This window comes from Schistocerca serialis, chromosome 4 (assembly GCF_023864345.2).
Source record: "Schistocerca serialis cubense isolate TAMUIC-IGC-003099 chromosome 4, iqSchSeri2.2, whole genome shotgun sequence".
NCBI lineage: Eukaryota > Metazoa > Arthropoda > Insecta > Orthoptera > Acrididae > Schistocerca > Schistocerca serialis.
Genome location: NC_064641.1, coordinates 251,661,461 through 251,677,981, shown reverse-complemented (window position 1 = coordinate 251,677,981; position 16,521 = coordinate 251,661,461). Strand labels below are relative to the sequence as shown.

The following is a 16,521-nucleotide window of genomic DNA, read 5'->3' as shown; positions in this document are numbered from 1 at the left end:
CTTGCTATGTGTGATGGTGACCCCTGTATATTATCTTCAAGAAGCTCAGCCATGAACTATAAGAAACTGATACTCATTGCCAAAATCTCTGCACAAATTACCCATGTCCTCTGTCATGTGGCTACCAGCACTTGGCTTCATCATACTTGTGACTTGGTACCCTATCCCTGATTTGTCCTGTACCATCTGGCCTACATCCCTCCCATGACTACTACCTAGCAGCAAGACTTTTTTTCCCAATTCTCTTTCGGTACCGACCTACATTGAATTTCTTTGCTAGAAGTCTATTGCACCCTACTGTGAACTACAGTTGGAAGAGGCTCTTGCTCCCCTACTTCAGGTAACAAGTCAAATTTGTTGGATACTGTTACCTCAAATGTAGATTAAGTTGAAGAGCTGTTCCCCTTTCGCCCATTGCTTGTTACCTTTACCCTGTTCCCAAGATCTTTTCCTCTACCTCAACCACTGTAGTTCAAATTTCACATGGTTTAATTCAATCTGAAGGGCACAAATCTTTGCCTCCTGCTCAGAGATTCTCTTGTCTCTTTTGCAGAGACTACAGTGCCACGGGAGAGCCTCATTGAGTTCCCCATTCAGTTCCCCACTACAGTCACCCTATCACACATCGAAACACAGACTGCACACTTAAAAATAGAAATAAATCACTTAATACACTTTACATCATACGAATTTTCGTTACTTATGAGCAGCAAAAATTAGGCCTACAGGTTTTGCTTCCGTTGTATGATATAACGTAAAAAGTTATTTATTTTCACTTACAACAAGAACTTGGCACTCACTCAAATGCAGTAGCCGTTGAATTATCTTAATAACAACAGGATATAATTCTGTTGTATGCAAACAATCGACAAGTGCGAAAGATTCTAAATCAAACAAATTGAGATTTTTAACGTAATTGGATAGATAGAAAATTTACTCACCAAGCAGTGGCAGAACACACACATAAAAGAAGGTTGTAATTACGAAAGATTACCAGTAAGTCTCCCCTGATCCGTAGTTCTGGGTGACTTTTCTGAAATCTAACCGTCTTCCTAGAATGCTCCAGTCCTTTTCCTTTACCCCTCTTCCTTCCCCTTCAACTGGTTAATTGTAGCCTCCTTTTAAGTGTGTGTTCTGCCATCACTTGGTGAGTAGATTTTTTTTATCCATACAATTACATCATATTGTCAAAAACAGAGTTTGTTTTCCTTGTTAAATTAAGATTTATGCTACTTTCTGGAAATATGAACTTTACAATGAATGGACACACTCAAATTAAATTGTTTGAGAGAAACACAGAACAATTAAGTGGAATTCTGTAACACAATTGTACCTAAACAACACAATCTCATGATCTTTTCACATTTTCCGGGCTAATATGTGCAGCAAAGTGATACCTTTAATAGCAAGCTTAAAAGAAAGCACTTATACATATATTTAAAGAGTAAACTTACTAAATTAACTGTAACTTATCTCTATGAGAGTGCAAAAACTCAGACGTCTCGCCTGGTGCAGGGCTGCCAACATTTCAAATAGTATAGCTGATGGTAAATGACTGATTAAGTAGAGTGGAATATCGTGCTTGTAAATTTATGCAAAGGACGTTAGTAATTCCTAGCAATTACACTCAGTTAATCATTCTTGAATATGATTTCAGAGTTTTACTGACAAAATATTTTACTTACTTCGTGTATATTCAACAACAAAGAAATCCCTAGCTTTTACTCCCATATATTCCTTCTTTAACTTAAGAACAGAACAGAGCAGAGCTGGTTCCAGGGACTTTGCCACTCTGTGTAGTAGACGTTGTAATTCATGCAGGCTGTCTTATTTTCACATATCACACTTACTCATCTCTTTTTGACATGAATACGTCTTTAAGACCAGAACAAGGATGGGGTACCAATAAGTGAAACCAAAGTGAAATGTTTTCAGTGTAATACATTTTGAGTTATGACGTCGAAATTAATTATGCCATCAAAAATTACGTCACTCGCGTAATATTCAACTAAAATCTGATCACCAAATGTTTTCCAACACTAACTTACTTTCAGTCACTGAGCAGAGTGGAATGTACACAGGGCCAATAACTTTCTTTTGTTCCCTGAGCAGAGCCGTATGTAAACAGCGAGACCTAAAGTAACCAGCACAGCTCGGTACCACATTGTCGGTGGTATTGTCATCCCTTCTGCTGTACAATGTGGAAGGTCACAAGGCAGTGAGTTACTTACATATAAAGCCTTCATTTGTTGAAAAAAAAAAAAAAAAAAAAAAAAAAAAATGTAGAAATTGCCAGGCTTATTTAGTGCGACCATTATACATAAATGGAAAAATGGAAAGGATCAAATATCACGAAAGCATGCCTTCCAACACAATTTACAGCTCCAAACAACTAGCTTTGAAAGAACAGGTAACTACAGAAAACTTAGAGCAGTGTGGCATGAAGAAGAACAATGTAAATGATATTTATGTCACATCCACAGAAGAGGGACTATTGGGGGAAGAGTGCCATACATCTTACCATAACTACTAAATGACTCTTAGTCAGAATGTCTGAGGTTCAAAAGACTATGGCGTGCAATGGGCAGTGCATATTTTACTTATTCATTGTTTATTACATACTGTATTTCTCAACAATACTGCTATTGATATATAACGAACTGTTAGGCCATAATAAGCTGACATTTATCTTTATTTGTTTACTAGTGAACCTGGCAATGCTTCACAATTGCTAAATACGTATGGGAATTGGATATAAGTCCTAATCTCCCCCCCCCCCCCCCCTCCCTCTTTGTTCATGCACTCCTCCCCCTCCCTCTTTCTCTGTCCCTCTCTTCTTTTCCACCCTCTCTCTCTCTCTCTCTCTCTCCACCTCCTCCTCCCCTGTTTCACTGTCCATCCCCTTCTTCCACACCTCTGTGGCCATTTGTCCCCCCCCCCCTCCCTCCCCCCAACCATGAACCTCTTTCACTGTTATCACCAACGTAGCCCTGATTGGAGATTAAAGTCACTTAAAATTGATGATTAATCGGTTGGGATAGTTGGTATATAGGGTATGAGATTCCACTCTGTATGAGGACTGCAACTTCAATGACTGTATTTCGTACAGTTTTAATCTGAGAATGAGTAGGATTACAAAACTTCGAATGATTCAGATTTTGTAGTAGTATTCTAATCATAAATTGATAAGACATACACATAATATTCATGTTTTCTTTTAAAAATGACTACAAGGAAGAAAACAAAGGAGCACATAGTTGTGTATACAATTTTTGTTTAAAATTATTTACACGAAAAAGAATATACACGGGAGAAACAATTTGTGTAATGGTTTAAGTAGCCTGATATTGTAGTTAAAACTGACTGTGATAAAGATAATGAAAATGCACATTTTCAAAGCACAGCATTTTTTTCCCACTCGCAGTCAGTTGTAACACAGAACCAGTACCTTGTAATTGAAAAAATGCAGGGTGATCATTTTCACTGAAGACACTGAAATATCTCAAAAACTAAACATCAGATCAGAAAAAGTTAAAATTCCAATTTGTTTGTCTCAGAGGGGGGCATTCAATGATACCACACTTAAACCCCTACCTCACCCTGTGCGTAGGTGGCAGGGGAGGTGAGGGTGGGGACTGTGAAATCTTTAATGGGAACCCCCCTTTTTACATTGCAGATTATGATTCTATGGTAAAATGTACTAATGTTTTGTCCGAAGCATTCTCTTCATTTTGCCACAGGTGGTGCTGTAATTGGAGGAATAGAAATAAGTACACAATCATAATTTACAACATGCTGCTCAATGGCCCTTGAATACCCAATGGCACATCAGACCCCCACCTCCATGCTGTGAGGGTAGGATAGACCAGCATTTCATAACTTCTAATTGGAAACCCCATTTGTAATGCTGTATTCCTCTGACATATCAAACAGGAGATTACTTGATGCGCCACTGTGACTGTGGCTTGAGGCAAACGCTACCCTACTTTTCCAATTAGAGTAAACGTTCAAATGTAGCACCATCAACTTCACTACATTTAGCGATCCGCTTTTCACATGACCGTACATAGGATGGAAACTTATCTGCGGGAATGTCAGCAGAGGTGTTTCTGATGCAGTCAACCATGTCTTCACGGCCTTTAGGCACTTGCTGGTACATGTGTTAAACATCCCAAGGTGACAAAGGGGGCCAATTAATAGGGGCACCTTTGCCAGTCCACCGACCTGTGTAAACATGTCTAATAGTTCCCATGCTTCAATTACGAAATGTGCAGGGCAACCATCATGCTGAAACCACATACACTGTCGAACAGACAAGGCGATGTCCTGCAGTAGCAACAGCACTTCCTGTTCCAAAAACATTCAATATTTGCATCCAGTCAGCATGCCATCAATAAAGTATGGACCAATGAGTTTGTTGCCCATGCTGTCACACCATACATTAACTGACCAAGGACGTTGATGGTCAACTTGCTGTAACCAATGAGGATTGGCTACACTCTAGTAATGCATGTTGTGCTGGTTTGTGAATGTAGACTCATCAGAAAATAGTACCTCGGCAAGGAGCATGGGGATTGTCTGCGTATGTTGATGTGCCCATTCACAAAATACCACCCAGTTATGGAAATCAGTGCCATAAAGTTCTTGATGCAGTGACATGTAGTATGGATGGTACTTATAAGGATGCAGTATTGTGAAAATAATACCTACAGACATATCAGAATTGCGGTGTAATTGCCAGGTACTTATCTGTGGGTTGTAGTGCATGATGCTAGTGCAGCTATTTCATTAGCTTCTTCTGTAAGATTTTGCTTCATTTCCTTTTGCTAGTCTATATGCTGCCATCAGACATAGAGGCATTCACAACCTTGTAAAAGAACAAATGAGAGTGAGTTTTCTCTGGAAAATGCTTGGCATACAAGGGAACAGCAGCCTCAACATTTCTCCTACATTCTCTGTTCTAACAATCATCATCCACTTGCACGTCTATTCCCCAAACGATAGGTCAAATACAAACTGTGCAAGTATTGTAATGTTTAGAGCTGCTATCTGTTCTATGTCTGCACGATATGAGAGCTCCAGTCACAGTGTACTGCCTGTTTTGATATGTCGCAGTTCACTACGTCGCTGCGATGATGCACTGAGTAGTCCCCTGTTAGACATGTAGGAGAAATACAATGTTGCAAATGGGGTTCCTAATTAGATGTTATGAATTACTGGTCTGTCCTACCCTCGCAGCATGTAGGTGGGGTCCCACAAATCACTGGATACTCAAGGGCCATTGAGTAGCATGTTGTAAATACTGATTGTGTACCCACTTCTATTCTTCCGATTACAGCACCATCTGTGGCGAAATGAAGAAAACGCTTCAGACAAAATGTTTGTAGATTTGCTGTAGAACCATAATCTGCAATAAAAAATGGCAGTTCCCACTGAAGATTTCAAAGTTTTCCCCACTACCTATGCACAGGGTGGGGTTGTGGGTTGGGTGTGGTACCATTGGATGTCCCCTCCAAGACAAACAAATTGGAACTGCAAATTGTTTTGATCCGATGTGTAGTTTTCGAGATATTTCAGTGTCTTCAGTTGAAATGAAAACCCTGCATATTGCCTACATTCATCTGAATGTTTATTAAAGGATTGTGTAAAAATTTAAAGAAGTGGGTCAAGAAAATTTAGAGATTTTTGTTAAAAACACTGAAAAACTTGTATTTACATAATATAGAGTATAGATTTTAAAGTGTTTTGCTCCTGTAGGTGTTTTTAAGCTCATGTAGGTTCATTTCGAGTGATGTGCATGTGCATGGCAGAAACTGAGTTGGCAACATTGCCACTAGACACCTATGCTATTTTCAAAGATACAACAGCACTTCCTATGTCATCTGTTTCACAATGCCGTAGATAGTTTCCAGTAACATGCTAGATTTTACTGAGTGTCACTGATATGTATTTCCAGCTTATTTTCATACTTCTTCATTTGCGCAAACCTTTTAAGTCTTGTTTAATTCATCCTTTTGGACCCATATTAAAATTTAAGATTTGCTTCCCCTAAAAACCTGGTGCCCTGGGCAGTGGTACACCCCCCTTCATCCCTCTTAGAGCCAGATCTGGAAAAGAGGAAGTGGTTAGAGGGAGATAGCAAGTGGAGCAGGAAAGCCACTCAAGATGGACTCTGGAAGGAGGGAGACAATAACCATAAAGACATTACTCCCTTAATTGTCATCTTACTGCCTCTGAAAGTCACATGAACCCTGTTTAATCTTGGTTTTGATAGACCATTTCCATCCTGTCCCATTCACTTTTTACTGCCTTTTCCTCAGCTTTTGCTTGGTATGAAATCTGTTGTCATGAAAACTAGGCCTGCTATGAGTGTATCACTTATGTATAATTAATGCCTGAAATGGAAACTTCATAGCCAAAAGCCAGTACTCGTCAGCTATTATTCTCTATATGAGTTAAACAATTCTATATTTACATTTAAAGAGACTGCAACAAACCTGTGCTAAGACTACAACTCTAATTGGTCTTCTTGCTTCTTACTAACAGCCACCTTAACCACCAGGCTAAAATGGCGATTGAGGACTGTAGTCTTTTCAGCCCACTGGTATTATTGTTATTATTATTTAAGAATTGTAACCATATTTCATTAAGTATCTTCTGCTAAACGTAAAGCATTATTCAGAAAATTGTGCAGGCGTGACAGCACTTACACATCCACATTTAGAGTACCCTTTGTGTGCCTGAGTGATTTCTAGGCATAATTTGTTATAGCATCAAATCTTGTTTTCTTTTTCTCTTTTTCTTTTTTTCTTGTCTGATGTGTTTCATGCTACGTAAAGTCTCATGCATGTATCCAAACACAGTGAGTAAATAGATAAAATAAGATTACCCATCATGGCCATTTCAAAGCATGTGGCTGTGTGTTAATTGAATGTAAACACAGATAACTTTGACCAGTCAATTTTGATGTATTTGTTGATCTCTATAAACTAGATTCCAACCTTTTCCGACTCACCTTCAGATGCAGTATGCAGAAGTTACATACTTAAAAGTGACTAGTTGGATTTAACTGAATTTATATTCAAAAACAGAAAATTTTATTTACACTTGATACACAGAGTCATAAATACACAATAAATTTAAATGAAATGATAATGTAATGGCATATTAATGAGGCGTGAGTTTGTAATGAGAGGTATTTTTATTACTCATATGCATATTCACTTCTATGTAGGGCTTTTACGTTGTTTAGCATAAAAATTCCATGCTTAAAAACAAAAATGTGTAATTTAGCTACCTTGCCAGTTGTCTAAGTTGGGGTTTGTGCCTGCCTCCTGAGGAAGAAGTTCTGTAGGAGACTCTTGCTCGAACTGCCTTGGTGGAGCTAGAACCTGCACAAAAATACACATCAATACAGGCAGAACATAAACAAACAAACAAACAATGATGTATGAGCTATATATAGTGAGTGATCACTGACATGGGAATGATCTACAAAATCTGCATGGGACCACCTTTTAAGTTATTACAAAATCAATGAAAGAAAAACATTTTTTTGGTACATATCATTCTGTCATTTTTCAAAACGTTAATCTGTAAAATTTACTTTTTTTTTGTATGTCTTTCAATCAATTCCAGAAGTTGTTTTTCAACAGTGTACATTGTTACAATGAAAACTAATTCAATGTTTAAAGCTGTATTTCCTAATTTCACTAATGACTTGACCAAAAAACTATTGAATACTGTTCAGCATTAACTGTTGTGTAAACCTTTAAAGAGGCAGCCATAAAATGACCAGTAAAACCAAAGAAACAAGCAGCCATTTTTTAAATGTGTTTCATGAACAAATTACCTTTGCTGGTTTCAGTTGATCTTAGAGTACCTGAGCAACTAACTGCTGCTTGGTTTCCAGCTCATACAAATAAGTCCTAGTTTTATCTTCTGTTCAGTTTTTAATTTTATGTCAATTCACACAAGTCCGTACTTGAAATTTGATCAAACTGTGTGCACTCCACCAGGGACAGATCTTTTGACAGCTAAATAATCATGAAAAGTGAAACGTGGTGCAGTCTTGGATACAATATCTCTCTCACAGTAAATCACACGTCAGGCCTCTTCACTCATGTTGTGCAAAGCATCAATGTTTTTTGGAACGGCAACCAATTCTGGTCAACTGTGTTGATATTCGTAGCTAATGCAATGATGAGGTGATGAAATTCTGCAAACTAACTGTAAACAATCTTTTCTGTAGTGATCGATTACTCCTTGATTGTCACTTACCTTTGTTGTAATGGGACACTTAGTCAATCACATTTTGATTTCAAATGGGCTGCTCTACTGAGGAAGCTGTTTATGCGTTCACTGTGTGAGTAATAAAATTTTTATGTAGTAAAATATCACCAATTGTGATCTTTTGTGAGTTATTAACGGAATCTGATTGTGTCAGTCATAATATTCCATTGGAAAAATTCAGTCTTTATCGGATACTTGTTAGCATGTGCCTGGTTTAGTTACTATTTTAGAAACAGAATGCAAGAAGTTACCCTAGGCCTTTGATTAACAAATGCCGAGACTCCATTTCTTTTACAGGTAGAAACAGCAATTGCTATTATGCAGGGTTCTATCATGGGCCCATTACTGTTCTTGCTCTATGTTAATATTCTACCATTTTATTTGAAAGTGAGGTGATTTTTGTGTCTTGATGACACACAGAGCTATCATTAAGGGAGCTATGCACCTGGTAGGGTCACCCGTGCCAGACTGATCAGCAGGTGAAAGACCAGACAATGAGTAGTACTCCTAGCGGGCACCTGCCTTGAGAGTATGAGAGTGACAACCACATGGCCCCTTACCTAAGTTTGACATTGCTTCCAATTACTTGTGTCAAATTTCTTTTGTTTTCTTTCATATTTGCCAATTCTTGTTTTTTTTCAACCCCAATGGTATTAGCTTATGAGGCCTGAGGGCATCTTTCATGTTCATTCTCTAATCCTATCTTGAAGGTGTAAGGGGATTATCCCAATAGTGGAGAGAGCATAGGAGCCTAGGGGACTAAACTCAAATGAAGTTCTTGTAAGCTCAGAAGTGCTAAGGTGGCAGACCCTCCACCAGGCACTCATAACACAGCCAGTGGAAAAGTACATTACTGGCAGAAACTAGAATAGCATTGGGGCTTGGAATGTTAGATCAGTAACTAATAAAAAAAAAAAAGAATTAGTAAGACTGTTGAACATTTTGGGTGTGGACCTGCCTTTATCTGTGAAAGCTCAGGGGAAAAGTACATTACTGGCAGAAACTAGAATAGCCTTGGGGCTTGGAATGTTAGATCAGTAACTAATAAAAAAAATGAATTAGTAAGACTGTTGAAAATTTTGGGTGTGGACCTGCCTTTATCTGTGAAAGCTTCAGGGTAGCAAATATTTGGAGGATTAAACATGCATCAAAAAAAGTTTTGCATCACATCAGTTCTGAGAGTTCCGGAACCTGTACAGAAAATTGGAATAGAGATCAACATAAACATTATTACCGTTCTTTTTAATGCTCATGAAGATCACACATTGCATGTTGTACCAACATACAGTGAGACCTTCAGAGGTAGTGGTCCAAATTGCTATACACTCCGATACCTCTAATACCCAGTAGCATGTCCTGTTGCACTGATGCATGGCTGTATTCGTCGTTGCATACCATCCACAAGTTCATCAAGGCACTGTAGGTCCAGATTGTCCCACTCCTCAACAGCGATTCGGCGTAGAGGCCTCAGAGTGGCCGGTGGGTCATGTCATCCATAAACAGCCCTTTTCAATCTATCCCGGGCATGTTTGATAGGGTTCATGTCTGGAGAACATGCTGGCCACTCTAGTAGAACGATGTCATTATCCTGAAGGAAGTCATTCACAAGATGTGTACGATGGGGGTGCGAATTGTCGTCTATGAAAATGAATGCCTCGCCAACATGCTGCCGATATGGTTGCACTAACGGTAAAAGGATGGCATTCAGGTATTGTACAGCCATTATGGTGCCTTCCATGACCACCGGCGGCATACATCGGCCCCTCATGATGACACCACAAAACATGAGGGGACCTCCACCTTGCTGCACTCGCTGGACAGAGTACCTAAGGCGTTCAGCCTGACCAGGTTGCCTCCAAACATGTCTCCAATGACTGTCTGGTTGAAGGCATATGCGACACTCATTGGTGAAGAGAACATGATGCCAATCCTGAGCGATCCATTCGGCATCTGCAGTAGTAATCCTTGGGCAGCCTGAGCGAGGCATGTCATTGACAGTTCCATGTCTGAACAACATCACTTTGGTTCACACCGAGATGCATGGACACTTCCCTTGTTGAGAGCCCTTCCTGACACAAAGTAACAATGCGTATGCGATCGAACCATGGTACTGACCGTCTAGGCATGGGTGAACTACACACAACACAAGCTGTGTACATCCTTCCTGGTGGAATGACTGGAACTGATCGGCTGTAGGACCCTCTCTGTCTAATAGGCGCTGCTCATGCATGGTTGTTTACGTCTTTGGGTGGGTTTAGTGATATCTCTGAGCAGTCAAAGGGACTGTGTCTGTGATAAAATATCCATAGCCAACATCTATCTTCAGGAGCTCTGGGAACAGGTGTGATGCAAAACTTATTCTAATGTGTATATAATATTTTACAGTGGGGTGGCCCAGCAGCAGACAGACAGCAATTGGCGCTTTGCTATATAAGTAACCACTCTTGCACTATTACTCATTCACTGAGACATTGTGTGTTCCTCTGGCACCCTACTATTTACAAGACTATTTTATATGTTGAGATTACCTTTAATATGAATGTTGCTACTATTATAAACATCGGCCATCACCATTTTGTGGTGGCTGGATTGATTTTGCATTGACTGATGTTGAAGTTCAAGCTGGTCAAGCTCAGCTTACTGTTGCTATTGCTTGTCTTGATTCTGCATTATGTTCATTGACTATGAGATTGGAAAATTTCCCTCCATCTGATTTAATTACACATCGAACATTTATAGTAAAGCAAGATGAATTTTCTACAAGGACTGATATTATAATAAAAAGATGTTAGAAAGAATTATGCTGCTATGTCTAAAACATCTAAGAGGAATGCTTACCATAACCTGTGTCTATGCCCCAGAGGAGGGCAATGCAGAAGAATTGGAACAATTTTATAAAAAGTTACAAAAGTTGTTAACATATTTGCAAATACTTGTCCGACTGTCATAATTGGAGATTAATGCAAGAATAGGCAACAGATGTGTTTCTAATTCCTTAGGTTCTTTTGGAGAAAGCATAATTAACAATAATGGAGAGACGCTAAGGGATTTTGTAAGTTCTAGTGAACTTAAGGCACAGATATCTTTTTTTAAGAAAAGGGATATACACAAACACTAGTTTTAAACTTTTAAAACCACAGCCCACCCAGTTTTATTCCGTGAAAAATACCCCACCTATAATGAGTGTACTTTATCAACAAAAAAATTAAAAAGCAGGGATGAAAGTGCCAAGTTCTTCAGAGTGCATATTCCGGAAACATTAAACTGGGAAAACCATATAGCAGATCTGCTAAAACATTTAGGTTCAGTTACTTTTGTCATAAAAATAATTGTCAACTTTGGTTCATCCACCGATATTTATGCAAATAAATCTACAACCAAACTCAACTATGGGAATATGGTACACAATATTATAATGATAACATGACTGTAGAAAATGTATACACCACATGTTGGCAGTAAACGTACCTCTTCTTGCACAGCCTCAGATTTAAACATTTCTGGAACTTTCACAGGACTCTGCTCTGAAAAAAGGAAACAGAAGTTTTTCTGAAAATATATGCAATGAAACTATGCTGTCTTTAGTGTCTACACAGAAAAATAGCTAACAAAATTTGAAGCTGAGATAAAATATACAAAATTAGCTTTTTTAAATGGTGGTATACACACACACACACACACACACACACACACACACACACCTAGCAGCTCTTGGTGGTGATGAATTGTTATGTTCTTCAAATAAGATTGGTTGTGAAAACATTCCTATTCAATAACATAACATGTAACATTTGGATTGGTACAAAACTACTATTTCACGGCATACAAAGTCCCCCCCCCCCCTACCGAAATATTTATTGTAATCACCTAAACAGGTAATTCTATTAAAGTGAGAAAACAATTGAAAGCCCTGTGTGTTGAAGATGACTACGTAGATTTTTACGATCTGTACTAATAGTAAATCCGTAAAACTGTCATGTCTGTCTGTCTGAAGACACTTCTCGAAAACTACTAGATGAATTTTCATGGGGTTTTTGCACGTAACTTGAGCATAGCCTGGGGCAATGTTTAGGCTTTAGTTTGTCAAAATCAGATCATGGAGCAAAGATATTGTAATTTAAAGTTTCACTAAATTTGTATTGTCTGTCTGAACATGCTAACCTTCAAAATTACTAGGTGAATTTTCATGGTGTTTTTGCATGTAACTTGAGCATAGCTTGCGGCACAGGATTGGCTTTGTTTCATCAAAATCTGATCATAGATTTAAAGTTTTCTTTAACACCACCATCTCTATCTGTTTCTCCATTTGAACATGCTAATCTCTTTCTTGGTGCTTTCAGAGGAAATCTGAGCATAGCTTGCGACACCATATGGTTTTGTTTCACCTAAATCTGATCACAGAGAAAAAAAAGATGTCCTAACTGAAAGTTTTATGCATTTTAATTTTATAAATGCGAAAGTAACTCTGTCTGCTGAACTGATTTTGAAGAAATATGGTATGGAGATAGTTTGAAACCTGAAGAACAACATAAGCTACTTCTAAAGCAGCTTGTTACTGTTTGACTTTCAATTTTTATCATATTTGTGAAAATGCTTTTACTAGCCGATTTGTGCTGTGCGATGAGATTCAAAGTAATGAATACAATGCTTATACAATCTTCACTATATTTAATCCATATGCCCACAATATTTTCTGCATAATGTACACATTGTATACTGTATACTCACTTCAGTAGCAAGGTGCATAGGTGCGCGCTCCTTCCCATGCCTCCCTGTACGCACTGCATGTTGATGCATTGTGCATTCAGACAGCAGGGGTGGGGGAGAGAGGGGCGCACATCATGAACTATGCATACCCAAACAGGTAGACACATGCAGGCAGCTGATGTTATTGCATGTACAGTAGCTTGCTTACTTACCATCACTCGCCACAACAAAGCTACTGATATGTGCAGTTGCACATAACAGTAAGTCACCTGTAGTCAGTGGGGTAACATGTTACGAGAAGAGAACTCTAGTTATGAGTGAATCTTATGATGGATTGTGCAGAAGGTGTCACTGCTTCTTTCGCAATGCTGGTCACAGGTTATGCTCCAAAAATGAACAGTAATACTGTGCACTGATGGTCCGCTTTGGAGGAAGATATTGCGTTAGGATAACACCATCACAGTAGTACATGAGAATCACCATAGCTTTAGACTGCTCCATTCACACTATCGACTCTGCTAACGGTATACTATGCCTTCCACATCAGTGGCAACGGGTTCCACACAACACTGGTGACTACATTGAAGGACAATGGGTTCTACACAATGCTGGTGACTACACTGAAGGACAGTAACAGGTGAAAACATGTAACTCTTTTGTATTGGTTGTGAACAAATAGTTGCCACTATTTAAGTTCCAACCTCCATACTTTAACACATCTTGAATTTCTGAGACATTACATCAATACACATCTAAATGTATCTGTCACATCTAGGGACCAAAGTTCAGCTTAGTAATGAATAAACCAATTGTTTTCCAGCACTATTAAACCTCCACACAGCAAATAGGTCTGCTAGGGTGCTGTCGTGCCTTGTAGACATTCTGTATACATCCTGTTTCATGGATTTCATTTACAAATTATAACAACCTCGAACAGTGGGATGCTCTCACCTACCACTAAGCTATTTGTGCTTTTACATGATCATCTTTTTTTTGACCTTGAGGAATAGGTGGAACATGTGCCTCTCTGTGAGCTACAGGTTACACGTCAAACTGAAGCTGAGTAGTGTAGGAGAAGTGGAGAGTGCCTTTTTCAAAGTCACTGTTTTTATATAACATACAAATATAAAGTATTCTGGATGCAATTACTATTAGTACTGGTTTGAGTAGATTAGTGTCAATTAACAATCTGTCATTGGTATACTTTATAGAAGTAGTCAGGAGAGGCAGACTGTGCCTGTTGACATATAACTTGCCTCATTACATATCACTGAAGGATATCCTTAATGGTAGGATTTAAGGAACACAATGTATGAATGAATGAATGTACAACCATCTTTGTTATTAGGAGATTTAGAGCATGCTATATCTATGCTTCACTGCACCGTGCCAGATCCAAAGTGCACTATGGTATATCAGGACACCTGCATTTCACATCCTAAGTTTATGTTCTCCTGGTTTTAACACACTTTGGCTTGAAGGATAATATACTGATTCCCAAAGGGACATAGTCATAATTTCATTCCTGAATGAAGGATGGATTGCATCAACCCCAGTAGTTATTCTTAATATAGCTCTCTTATTATCTACAAGGATGACATTAGAACAGATTATGAACAACTCTTTCATGTGACCTCTAGAATCCAGAAGACTTCTCAGTCATCTTCGGCTGGGTTACAAGACATGTGACACTGAATTTGTAAATGTATTTCACTTCGACTTTCTTCCACAGAAAATTTTAATAGAAATACATTTTGCAACTGAAAAAGCCTACCACCCTATCTATTAATGCAATATCATCCAATAATAGGAAAAATGGGTATTTCAGGCATGCCTTACCATTATAGTGTGTCCTTTGTTGTAGAATGTTGGTTAAGAGGTATCAATGTCCTCCCAAGGTGATATATCCAGGAGAATGGCGACCCTCAATGGAATGTTTTAAGTCTTAAAAATTTTCCAAGAACCATTAACAGCATACACTGAGGTGCAAATAGTCATGGGATAACTCCTAATATAGTGTCGGACTTACTTTTGACTGGTATAGTTCAGCAACTCGGCATGGTATGGACTCAACAAGTTGTCGGAAGTCCCCTGCAGAAATACTGAGCCATGCTGCCTCTACGGCCATCCATAACAGTGAAAGTGTTGCCAGTGCACATTGCCAGTGCACAATGTATACACAAACTGACATCTCGATTATGTCCCATAAATGTTCAATGGGATTCATGTGGGGTGATCTAGGTGGCCAAATTGTTCACTCAAGTTGTCCAGAATGTTCTTCACACCAATTGCGAATAACTGTAGCCTGGTAACACGTCTTGATCATTTGGAAATATGAAGTTCATGAATGGCTACAAATGGTCTCCAAGTAGCCAAACATAACCTTTTCCAGTCAATGACCAGCTCAGTCCACTCAATGTAAACACAGCCCAAACCATTATAGAGCCACCACCAGCTTGCTCTGTGCCTTGTTGACAACTTGCTTGAGTCCATGGCTTCATGGGGACTCTGCCACGCTCATACCCTACCAGCAGCTCTTACCAGCTGAAAACGGGACTCATCTGACTGTGGTTTTCTAGGATCCAACTGATATGGTCACAAGTCCATGAGAGGCACTGAAGGTGATGTCATGCTGTTGGTAAAAGTATTTGCATTGGCCATCTGCAGCCATAGCTCAATAACACCTCATTCCACTGCACTGTCCATTAATGGACATGTTCGTCATACATCCCAAATTGATTTCTGCAGTTATTTCATGCACTGTTGCTTGTCTATTAGCACTGACAACTCTGCAAATGCCACTGTTCTTGCTTGTTAAGTGAAGGTCGTCAGCCGCTGTGTTGTCTATTGCGACAGGTAATGCCTGAAACTTGGTATTCTTGGCACACTCTTGAAACTGTGGGTCTCAGAATATTGAGGTACCTAATGATTTCCAAAATGGAATGTACCATGTGTCTAGCTCCTAGCTCCAATTACCATTCCGCACACTAAGTCTAAATTGCCATAGTGTGGTCATAATCATGTTGAAAACCTTTTTGCATGAATCATCTGAGTACAAATGACAGCTCCACCAACGCAATGGCCTTTTATACCTGGTGTACGTGATACTACCGCTAATCAGTTTTTCAGATGGGCATTGCAGAAATTTTATTTGCTTTTGTCCTTATTTTGCTTGCTTGTCTTGCCTGTCTGTTGCATTGGTCACTTCCAACATGCCCACCCCACCTATCCCGCCCCCTGTTCAGGCACCACACCCGCAAGTGTTACAATGCCACACAGCTAATGCAGATGTTTCAGTTCCAGACACAGCAAATGTCTACGTTACTCAACACGGTGCGGCAGCTACTAGCCAATGCTGCATGTCTGATGGAACAAACATCAGCTACTCCAGCTGCTATACTATCTTTTCAACAGTTTTCTGAACAAGAAGAGGAATGGCTCCAGTGGTTGTCTCTGTTTGAGGCACATCTACTAGCAAACAACGTACCAGGTACTGAGAAACTTCCATATGTATTATCCATG

General features: G+C 39.1%; 1 protein-coding gene across 1 annotated transcript in view; it reads right to left on the bottom strand.

Annotated features, from left to right (window-relative positions):
• LOC126473843 (drebrin-like protein B) overlaps positions 1 to 16,521 on the bottom strand; it is a 211,286-nt gene that overhangs the window by 47,830 nt on the left and 146,935 nt on the right. The window contains exons 8-9 of the mRNA XM_050101173.1: positions 11,761 to 11,816; positions 7,298 to 7,391 (exon numbers count right to left, since the gene is read on the bottom strand). Of these exons, the coding sequence (XP_049957130.1) occupies positions 7,298 to 7,391; positions 11,761 to 11,816 (150 nt within the window). The remainder of the gene's footprint in view (positions 1 to 7,297; positions 7,392 to 11,760; positions 11,817 to 16,521) is intronic.